Source organism: Osmerus mordax, chromosome 19 (assembly GCF_038355195.1).
Source record: "Osmerus mordax isolate fOsmMor3 chromosome 19, fOsmMor3.pri, whole genome shotgun sequence".
Classification (NCBI taxonomy): domain Eukaryota; kingdom Metazoa; phylum Chordata; class Actinopteri; order Osmeriformes; family Osmeridae; genus Osmerus; species Osmerus mordax.
The window spans coordinates 13,286,919-13,298,683 of NC_090068.1; the positions used below are offsets into that span (position 1 = coordinate 13,286,919).

The following is an 11,765-nucleotide window of genomic DNA, read 5'->3' on the forward strand; positions in this document are numbered from 1 at the left end:
CTCCTCCTTCTCCTCCTCCCTCCCTCTCTCTCTCCTCCTCTTCTCCTCCTCCTCCTCCTCTATCCTCATCCCTCCCTCTCCTCCTCCCTCCCTCTCCTCCTCCTTCTCCTCCTCCCTCCCTCTCTCTCCTCCTCCCTCCCTCTCTCTCCTCCTCCTTCTCCCTCCTCCCAGACGTCTGTTCAGCCAGGGCCTGCCCTCACCGCTAACAGCAGACAACATGACAAGCCAATCACTGTTCGATGTGTACAGACAGAGTCGTAGTGTACATAGTGTACATGGGATCAAGTAGGATTCAGTGGGCTTCAATTCTGCATGCCTGAAGAGAAACTAGCATTCTTCTTTAAGAAAATTAATTAAAAAAATGCTAACAAATGATAGATGGAAAGAAGACTAACTAACACAACGATGCAAACAGTTTGGGGCTTTTTTTGCAGTGTGTTTCTCCTTGTTTGATCGTCTCTATGGTTGTTTCATTCCTTGCTCAGAAGGAAAGACGCTTTCTCTCTGTTAGTGTTTTCATTTCTCCCTTTAATGCTGCTTGACAAGAGTGGTATGTAGCAACAGGCTATGAGCATCATTCTTACAACAATGCACATCCCTGCAGGGCCAGATACTGTGCGACTCAAAGACAGAGAGTGTGTAGTCTGTGTTATCGTGCGTGGAGGGAAGACTGAGACTGGGACAGAGTTTAGCTTGGTTTGGACTTTAGCTCGCGAAGCTTGGTAGGGTTTTATAATGCATTTTTGTTGAATGTTTGAATGTTGCATGTTTAACATGTACAGTTCAGTATGTATATTTTTTATGTACATTTTATTTTCAAGTCAAACAAAGTAGTTTACAGTACACCTCCACAGGTATTATTTAGTAAAACGACATTATGGATATGTCTCTGTCGGTTACAATTATTTTATCCATCGACATTAAAGATTTGGTGAGATTTATTTTTGAAATTCAACAGCTGCATGATAGTTAACATGTACATGTGCCATTGGGGTTGAGAAATAAATATGTAAAAAAATATTAATTATGTTTGCATAGCAGCACCCTCTATTTAAAACTGTGAACTATATACTTGTGAATGCAATCTTTAGATTCTGTCTTCACAGAATCTTTTTACTTATATTTTTCTTAGAAAAATAAGATAAAATTCAAAAAGCATTGCGTCTCCTGAATGACTGTTTTTGCTCCACTCCAGATGTTACAGCGTTACCTCCTGATCTTAGGGACTGATTCAGGTTCACACATCTGCTCACGTCTTCAGTGTTCCCAATCTTTGTGTACCTCCAATGTGAATGTATGGGCTTGTTTTCAAAGGAATTCCTGAAACAGTCGGCTTCAATTATTTATCTGGGAATTTGTTTGGGAGTTTTGGAAGTTGGACTTCAATATGTTTGCATTCTGCGCAAAACAAGTCATGACCTCCTTACGCCTTTGTAGATTGACAAACTTGATTGTTTCTTTTTAGACATTTGCTCCCTTGTGACGGTATAAACATGTCTTAAAATGTTCTCCTTTGTGCCGCTTAACATTTGTATCCTTACTCTTGGCAGGACATTGCTTTTACCAGAACTACCATCGAGCAGTGACTGTCCTGACACCTGAAAGGCCTTTTTGTTGTCTGAACCCTTGATACAGTAGAACATTATACTTCAACATGTACAGTATTATGAGGTTCACCATTAATGTTTAATTACTTGTCTTGAGACACTTGTTGGCTACCATAACAGTTCCAAAGTGTCCACAATTGTTACTCTCAAGTTGTTGCTCTCAATTTTCAAGATTTTACGACTAGCAGTACATGTATTGTAGAATGTATTTCATTTAGGCTATCCGGAATGTAATTGTTCTCACAATGTTATGAAACATTGTACACGAATTAAGTCCAAGCTTTCCAGGGTTCCACTGTGTCATTGAGGTGTGCGCCTCATAGCACACTACCGGTGTGTCGCTAAGACGTAAGTTGCACTGCAACATTAAAAAAAGGAACATATTGCTCTTTTTTGAAAGTATATTATTACAAGTGTTATCGAGAAAGATGAATACATTTATTCTTCCTATGAATTGAAAGTAGCCTTTTGATTTCAGAAATATTATATACAGTGCGAGGTTGTAAACTCAAGTTGTGAAACCAATAAATGAATCACTGCATAACAACATGAGTCATCTTTTTTTTATTCACAACTGTCACAGCAAATGTAATGAAGGAAACCCTATTGTTCATGTTAGATAAAACCGAATATAATTATTTGGATTGAATGTAATCAGAATCAAGAATAGATGTAAGTCGTACAAATGCTGCAACGAACTGAATGTGCAACGCTTTTTGAAGTTAGTCCTTCGCTACTACCGGTAGAGAGACGGAGGGGGGAGTACCCATCATGGCTGCTACAGTAAGTTTCTCCTATCTTAAATAACGTGAATTTCAACCACGTTTCGCTCAGTGTAGATTGAAAGCGAATAAAATGACATGAACTATCGCGTCTTCTTCTATGTGGCCTAACATTTTTTGTAATATGTGTCGATTAACGTGCGAATACAATACCATTGTCTCCACGCCCCCTTTTAGAACATGTTGTTCTCTAAGTAAACTGAATCCATGACATGGTGAGCTACTTATCTCCACAACATTTGCTCGCCTTAAGGATTTGGAGAACAAATTCACAACCGTGATTATTTGCTAGTTACGATTTAGGTGACCTCTGTAATCTGTCCATTTTAAATCGAAATACTGCATGGGTTTAATCGATCAAGTATCACGAGCTGTATATAACAAGGTCAAAAAAGGGAAAGTAGTGTGTAGCTTTTTGGGTTAAAGCAAATCCACGTGTGTGTGTATGATATGATTGGGATTGTCATTCTGTGTATAAATCTTACATATACATGTATTACATGCTATATAATACATGTATATGTCATAAGTATAGTGTAGCACTTTCAAATATAATAGAGCAGAATTCTGGGTCACATACTGGACTAAATTAAAATCACTTTATCAAGTGGCCAAAAGGTGACAGTTTAATTTAAGAATAATATTACCACTAAGATCATATGATCTACAGAATGTACAGAAGAGGTTATCTTCTGAATACATGTTTTATTCATAAGCAGGATGCATGCGTGTGTAGGTGTCTGAACAGGATGTGTCTGTGTACAGGTGGTGAAGTTGGCAGCGGTACCCGCCGCGCTGGGACTAGCCTCGATCCGCGTCTACGCCATGAGTGAAGAGAGAACCCAGCTGCTCTCCCCCAGAGAGGTAACCAAGTGTTAGCCATGCAGCGTGAAGACACATAGCTATATTTTGCTTGTTCTTGATAATAGCACAAATACAACCTCCTATCTTAACAGGGGGGGGAGCTGTTAAGATAGGAGGTTGTATTTGTGCAGGTCTAAACGAGTTATAAATTATATAAAAACCGCCCAACCATACGGTCGAAGAGCTAACCTTTCGGTTTGGTGGATGATTAAAGCGGCGTTTATAAAGGTGGTGGTCACGTTGTTAATCTGATGTACCGTGTTCAAATCCCAGTTACGGGCAGACGAGATGCGACTACTACACCTGTTACCCTTTGTTGCATCCGGAGGTGACGCCTCTTCACACTTGATCTTTGTCCTCAGCTGTCGATATACGCCCCAGACCCCCCGGCCATGCGCTACGTGGAGGAGGAGCCAGGGCTGCTACAGAGAGGCCTGGGTGTGGTGCGGGTGGGGCTGCAGCCCTACGTCAGAGGAGTGAAGGTACAAGTTACTCTGTTTACACTGACAACAACAGCATCCTGAGAAGGATGTTTATGTAGTTAGTGCTCTCAAGCAGGGGTTCCCAATCCTGTTCCTCAGCCTGATAACGACCATTCATTTGAATCAGGTGTGTTGGAGCAGGGAAACATCTAAAACAGGGGTGTCAAACCCTGGTCCTCAGGGCCCCCTGTCCTGAGGGGGCCCTGAGGACCAGGGTTTTACACCCCTGCTCTGGAGTATTAATACACAGGAGATATGGGTCCGTCTTTAAGCATTCACTTGAACTGTTTAGTTGTTTCTGTTTGTAGGGTGCGTACGCCTCTGCCAAATCTGGGGTTGTGACAGTGTATCGCGCTGGACAAGGTGAGCAGAGGAGTTTGGGAGTTTTAGTGAACTAGAGTGTCATGACATCTCCAACAACCTTTCTGTTCATGTCGTCTTCTCCCTAGATACCTATCACTTCCTTAGAAACCCCCCTCCAGGCTTCCTGCCCAGGGTCAGTGTGATCGGAGTCTCCGGCCTTGCTGGGCTAATCCTGGCAAGGAAAGGTAACAAGTGGCTTAATGTTCACAATAAATATTGTATTTGTACTTTAACTGGCGATAAACTGGGTATGGACTTCCTGCTTGTTGTGAGATTAGTACATTAGTCATTTACCTTGGTGTGAATTGAGTTGACTTTGTTCTTCATATCGCTCAGTTAATATTACCTGTTAATTATCTATACAGGGTCCCATCTAAAGAGAATAGGTGTTCCCCTGGGAATGACCACATTAGGGACCGCAGTTTGCTACCCCACGCAAACCGTGGGCATCTTAAAGGTGAGGTAACACGTTCGTCACACATGAGCCAGACAAGACCAGACGGTCGTGTCTGAGTGACTGGAGTCTGTGTGTCTCTGCTGTAGGTCACTGGGACAAAGATGTACTCCGCCAGCCAGTGGACCACCTCATCGGTGGCGTCAGTATTTAAATCAAAACCCAAAGAGCCAGCTGTCAGTCTGGAGGTACGACCCTGCTTTAGAAACGAGAGACTATAGGAGATTTCAATGTGGAAAGTATACACATGGCATCTATCTCACAGGGATGCTCATGACAAGATTACAATAATAATACTTGTATTTATTATACTTGAACAGTATGGTACATTCACTTGTCTCCCCGTTGTTTGAAACCAGCAAGCTTCACCAGTTCCAGTTTCTGAACCAGAAGGGCCGCCTGCCAAGTCTCTCCCTGGTGCTGGATCGACTGAAGCAGCCTCGCCTGCTGTGGACGACCTCTCCTCCTCTGAGCCCAGCTCTGCCCCGGCTCCCCTGGGGGAGGCAGCCCCCGCCCCTGAGCCCCAGACAGAGGCTGCCCCCGCCCCTGAGCCCCAGACAGAGGCTGCCCCCGCCCCTGAGCCTCAGACAGAGGCTGCCCCCGCCCCTGAGCCCCAGACAGAGGCTGCCCTCGCCCCTGAGCCCCAGACAGAGGCTGCCCCCGCCCCTGAGCCCCAGACAGAGGCGGCCCCCGCCCCTGAGCCCCAGACAGAGGCTGCCCCCGCCCCTGAGATATCTCCAGTGGAACCTGAGCCATGCCTACCCCCTGAGACGGGCCTTGCGCCTGCTGCCCCTGTAGAGGCTGCTCCTGTAGAGGCTGCCCCTGTAGAGGCTGCCCCTGTAGAGGCTGACCCTGTAGAGGCTGCCCCTGTAGAGGCTGACCCTGTAGAGGCTAACCCTGTAGAGGCTGCCTTAGTAGAAGAGACTGCTGCCCCAGTAGAGGCTGCCCCTGTAGAGGCTTCCCCTGTAGAGGCTTCCCCTGTAGAGGCTGCCCCAGTAGAGGCTGTTCCTGTAGAGGCTTCCCCTGTAGAAGAGGCTGCCACAGTAGAGGCTACTCCAGTAGAGGCTGCTGCCCCAGTAGAAGAGGCTGCCCCAGTTGTAGAGGCCGCCCCAGTAGAAGAGGCTGCCCCAGTAGAAGAGGCTGCCCCAGTTGTAGAGGCTGCTGCCCCAGTTGTAGAGGATGCTGCCCCTGTAGAAGAGGCTGCCCCTGTAGAAGAGGCTGCCCCGGTTGAAGAGGCGGCTGCCCCGGTTGAAGAGGCTGCTGCCCCAGTTGTAGAGGCTGCCCCAGTTGTAGAGGCTGCCCCAGTAGAAGAGGCTGCCCCAGTAGAAGAGGCTGCCCCAGTAGAAGAGGCTCCTGCCCCAGTAGAAGAGGCTCCTGCCCCTGTAGAAGAGGCTGCCCCAGTTGAAGAGGCTGTCCCAGTTGTAGAGGCTACTGCCCCTGTAGAAGAGGCTGCCCCAGTAGAGGCTACTCCTGTAGAAGAGGCTGCCCCAGTTGAAGAGGCTGCCCCAGTTGTAGAGGCTGCTGCCCCTGTAGAAGAGGCTGCCCCAGTAGAGGCTGCTCCTGTAGAAGAGGCTGCCCCAGTTGTAGAGGCTGCTGCCCCTGTAGAAGAGGCTACCCCAGTAGAGGCTGCTGCCCCTGTAGAGGCTGCTGCCCCAGTAGAAGAGCCTGCCCCAGTTGTAGAGGCTGCCCCTGTAGAAGAGGCTACCCCAGTTGTAGAGGCTGCCCCAGTAGAAGAGGCTGCCCCAGTAGAAGAGGCTACCCCAGTTGTAGAGGCTACCCCAGTTGTAGAGGCTGCCCCAGTAGAAGAGGCTACCCCAGTTGTAGAGGCTATCCCAGTTGTAGAGGCTACCTCAGTTGTAGAGGCTGCCCCAGTAGAAGAGGCTGCTCCAGTAGAGGCTGCTCCTGTAGAGGCTGCACCAGTAGAGGCTGCTCCAGTAGAGGCTGCTCCAGTAGAGGCTGCTCCAGTAGAGGCTGCACCAGTAGAGGCTGCTCCAGTAGAGGCTGCTCCTGTAGAGGCTGCTCCTGTAGAGGCTGCTCCTGTAGAGGCTGCTCCTGTAGAGGCTGCTCCTGTAGAGGAAGTTTTCCCCTCTCCTCCTGAGGAGCTGGTTGCTCCTGAGATTGTAGAAGTTGTGGGCAACGAAGACACTGTTGGTGAGTTTAATCGGCAAACTAACAAGATTCTGTCCGTCTATTAGACTCGCAATTGGATCTGTAGTGACGGACCTGTGTTCACATTTCTCAGTGAATGTTTGTTTTGTGTCTTTTCCAGTGAAACCACGATTTGTGCCTGACCCCAAACTGCTGGACCATGGGCAGGCACACCCTGAGGACGCTGACCTGTACAGCACACGAGGGTGAAGAGGAGGGGAGGAGAGGGGGATGAAGAGAGGAAGGAGGGGGAGGAGAGGGGGGTGGAAGAGGTGTTGGAAGTATAAGGGATAGTTGCATAAATGGGCTTATTGATGTGATAGTCTGCTTTCCAGGTTTTGAAGGTGCCTATTATCTTACCTCAGTGATTAGGGAACAGTTATGTCAATTCTTACCTGAACAGAAGCCATCTGTTACTTAGTTGAAGGTCTTTCAGTTTACATACACACCCACAGGGAATAAGGTGCAGAGCATGGTCTGCAATCCAGGAAACACCAGCCGCTTTCTTTTTATACTGTGAACAAAAAATAAGCTCAATAGAACTGGCTCATAAGTATTCATGCTAGTTGTATTCTCAATTAAAGACATTTTCAGTTCCACATTTTCGCCCACTTTGTGTGATATCAGTCGAGGGCGTCTATGCAAGTATAAATTATAAATAAGGCATGTTGTGAGGTCTTTTACGCACATTTCATGTCATTGACCTTAGGGCACTTTCTGTCATTTTGAGGAATATCTAACTTGGGAAAAGGCATGTTTGTGTGCTTGTATCATGCTGTTAAACACTCCCTAACAAACTCATGCTCTGCACGGCCACTTGAAGATGTAACAGTGAACAGGGGGGTTAACACTAAACATTAGAGGTCAAATCTGGTGTGTGCACATGTCATTCTATCACGTTTTTAATGTTCAATCAATTTATGATTTTTTTCCCTCAGTATTTGTAGGTTCTTGTATCTGTTTATGTACAAAACAATCACTGGAAATTTCACCCTGACTTTTGTAAGATTTTCCTTCATTATTTCCGCAAGATGTTGAACATTATGATAATGCTGTCGATTTGTGCATTCTTTTGTGCAACAAAATTGCCAAAAAGCTTCAAAAATAAATAAAATATATTGATTTATTTGCCTTTGTTATTTAAACATTGTACCATATGGTCCAGCAAATCAGACTACTGGTAGTAATTCAAGAGAAGATTAACGATGTGTCTGAGATTGACCTTCTGCAAAGCAGCTATATTTATGTTAGCATGGAAACTGTGTCTTGAGCTCAAGGCAGAATATGATCACTCGACAGTAGAACTACTTGGTTCACAGTTTGTCCTAAGCCCTATCCCACAGTTTGGTATTCAAGCACAAGTTGATTTATAGGTTTTGGAGTGCATCATGGAATGTGACGTTTGTCAAGGGTGTTTGTTCTGTACAAAAAGGAGTTTGTGTATGGCAGTCAACACTAGGGGGCGCTAACACCTTGATTTCATGAACCTGAGGCGTACCAGCCTGTAGCCTTTAGCAGAAGGGATATGCCACTCCTTTCAGTTAAATACCCTTTAGAGATCCTATTCTTCAATTTGAAATCTGTAATTTGGAAACATTACTCCTTTACCTTCATATAAATCCACCTAAACCTATGGTACAAAAGACTGACAGACGGATGGAATCCAAACAAAATACTTCATAACTATATTTCACAGTAATTAATTAATTAATTTAGCAGATGCTTTTATCCAAAGTGATGTACAATACGGGGGGGGGGGGGGGTTTGAACCTGTGATCTGTAGATCGGATGGAAAATTCTCTAACCACCACACCCAACCATCCCCAGTGCTAGGGGTGTGTGTCAGAGGCCAGCCCTCATGTGTCACGTTGATGCAATGATTCTCCATCCAAGTACTTTCCCAAGCCTGTCAACCAATCCCCCTGTCTCCTGGTCATGTGACTGTCTGATCAGACTGTCCTCTACTACACTACCCGAACGCTGACTGAGAAACCAGGAAGTGTGCCGTACGTACAGTGTCTAAACATAGCTTGTAACTGGTTTATCCTGATGGCTTTACTAACAGGACATTCTTTTCCCCGTCTGTACTGCTTCTGGAGTTCACAGTACTCAGAGCGAAGACATTTTCTCCCCTTTGACCTCGTGTCACGGTTTTATCGTCCCCCAGGCTCTTGCTCCCCCATATTTGCATCCTGTGTCTTTTCTGATCCCACAGTCAATTTCTCTTTTTTTTCTCAGGGCCAGTTTCCCAAGTCACCGTATAGAACAACTGTTGTAGCAATTCCATGACATTTAACCGTTTGAAAGATTGTCCTACGAAATGTAAACATAGTCACAAAAATGGGGATGTAATAAGGTTTTGGGTAGTCATGTTAAAAGGAAGGGGTGAGTGTGTCTCTCTCTCTCTCTCTCTCGCTCTCTTCTAAGAGTCCTGGATTGTGTCAGTATAGATACACTGGGTTTTCCATGTGCCTATCAGTCACTTTCATAATGAGGGAGATAGTGCAGCTGTTCATTTCTGGGTGCTGTGGGTGCTTTTCTTAGCTGCTACACTGAACTGCTTCAGTTAATTAAGGGAGCTGTGAAATTTATCTTGCTGACTAGTTCTGTTTGGACATATCTACACTAAATATTTGTGTTACTGACTTGCTAGATGAGAAGAGGTTCTGACAGGAATGATCTTTGTGACCAAGTAATTCTCTTGTTGGAAGCCTTTCTGTAGTCATTGCAGTTCAATAAATCAGACCAAATCATGTTTTCAAAACCACACATCCAGACTGTATCATTTCGTTCCAAATGCTAGGATTTGTAAACCAGGATTGAATCATATTTGTCATCTTGATCAAAAGTACATTTGGAGATGTTTTCCAGTTATTCTGGGCGCATAGCATTTTTCAAACAAAGCAAAAGATACTTAATCACTTAACAGGCCTTTAGATTTGGAAACATTTTCAACTCTCCTAGTTGGATGAGGATTCAACACGAAACTATTTGAGAAAAACGAGGTTTGCTTTTCTTTGCTTGAGGAGTAGTCAACGTGACCTTGAACCGTCGTTGTTTTGAAAGGAAACACTGTTCGCCCAGATCACCACTGGACAGCCAGCCCTTGATTGGTCCATTAACTTCCAGATGCAGAGGTCAAAACTGATGTCCCTTAACGTGAGAAACAGGCGGGCATCTCTACAGCTTTCCATCTTAATCCAACACAGACGTGTGCTGGATTACGCAAATACTCCAAGCGCTGCACTTTCCCATGTTCCTGCGCTGCCAACGAATGCTGTGAGGGGCGAGGAGATGAGGCCCACCCTGCGGTCCACATGGATTTAACCATGGAAGCAGCCCCCCCTCTTACACGGCGGGGGTGGGGGGGGGCTTATTAAACCTGTTGTTTTCTCTCAAGCATGTGAACGACAGACTCTCAATGTAATGGAAAAATACACTGTACAAATAGTGGGATAGTTAGAGATAGAGAAGTTCCTAAAACAGACTCTTATTTTGTGTGTCGTTTATGCTGAATCTCAAGGCCTCACTCACTGTGAGCACACTTAGGTTTAGTAATATTATATTAATTCTAATATGGCTGCTGTGTTTTGCTGGTGTTCAGAGTATGATAGGAATCACACAGATTCCTCACAGCGCCGTAAATCCACCAAACCTCCTTCTTCCTTTCCTCCCTGTTCTGACTGATCTGATGAACACAGGAAGTCTGTGCCGGTGGAATAGCTCTGTGCCTTTCTGATGGCTATCCGCCTGACTTTGTTGATGAATGATCTCATTATGATTAATATGGATAACATAGCTACCACTCAATTCACGACAGTTCTATTGAGAACATTTGCCATCAAACATCAAAAAATACATATTTCATTGATTACTAGGACACAGTTCAGCTCTACTTAATATGGATGATAAATCTAGAAGGATAAATTATTTCTCAGATATTTCTCCAACATTTGAATGGATGTTCCTAGATTCCCCCAGCACTGCTAGTAGGACACAACAGGAGGATCGCCTTCCTGCCATCTGGTTCTGCTCGCTCAGGGTAGAAAAGGTTTTGAATTCCATCCCTTTTCTGCTGCGACATTAACTTGTTGACTCTTGGCCGGTGGAGAGGGGAGGTGAGTAATGACTGGGTCCTCCCTAATCATAATGAGAGGAGGCTGTAATGAGATGGACAGATACCTTCCCTCCCCACCCGGCTCCCTGTCACCTCAGATCTGTCTCTGTAACTCTAACCCTGTCTGATTCACGCCCAAACAACACGTCCGTTATCTATTAAGTCCCTTGTCCCCCTCCTGGCTGTCACCTTTGACACAGTTTAGGGCTAATGTTACATGTTCTAGTGGATAATCACAGTGCTTCATCTTTCTAAGATTGTCAGAGCTTTCTTAATGGTGTCTAATTCTGACACGCTTTTAAGATACGAGCGATATGATGCTTTTGTCCTGCAGATTGTTTTCATCTTAGGTGTACTTCGTCGCCTGTTGGGTGTGATTTTTATGTTTTAGAGGGAGGCGTCCTACAGGGGTACAGTTTGGCATCCTACAGGGGTACCCTAACCCTAACCCACTGTTATTACACACATGTTGTTAATACACTGTCGTTACACTGTTATTTCACTATAATTACACTGAGTACACTATAATTAAACTGTTATTACACTGTTATTACACTGTGGTTACACTGTTGCAGAGACAGAAAGTAATGAAGCACTAATACTTTGTTACTGTACTTAAGTAGATTTTTGTGGTACCAGTACTTTTACCTTTTAACTTTCACCCCTTACATTTTTTACAACAAATATCCATACTTTCTACTCCTTACATTTAACAAAGTGTAGTCAGTACCTCAACTTTTACCAGAGTCTTTTTAAACATGTGTTCTTCTACTTGAGTGAAGGATGTGTGTACTTTTGCCATTTCTGATTGTAGGGAGAAATATTTGTTGTTTTAGATCTTGCACTGAGAGTTTTCGCAATTCCTCAATGTTTCCCAGTTGAAGTCACGGTTGTTTTAAGAGAGGAAGGAGATGAACAGGAATGACGGGAGCCTAGTTTGGTCCAACA

General features: G+C 44.9%; 1 protein-coding gene across 1 annotated transcript; it reads left to right on the forward strand.

Moving 5' to 3' along the window:
* The first annotated feature begins 2,362 nt into the window (after positions 1 to 2,362).
* Positions 2,363 to 6,936, forward strand: apool (apolipoprotein O-like). The gene is made up of 9 exons (XM_067257422.1): positions 2,363 to 2,390; positions 3,155 to 3,253; positions 3,616 to 3,735; positions 4,044 to 4,098; positions 4,185 to 4,283; positions 4,464 to 4,555; positions 4,642 to 4,740; positions 4,912 to 6,703; positions 6,822 to 6,936. Exons 1-9 carry the CDS (start codon positions 2,379 to 2,381, stop codon positions 6,908 to 6,910), a joined length of 2,457 nt encoding a protein of 818 aa, XP_067113523.1. The 5' UTR covers positions 2,363 to 2,378; the 3' UTR covers positions 6,911 to 6,936.
* The last annotated feature ends 4,829 nt before the right edge of the window (positions 6,937 to 11,765 follow it).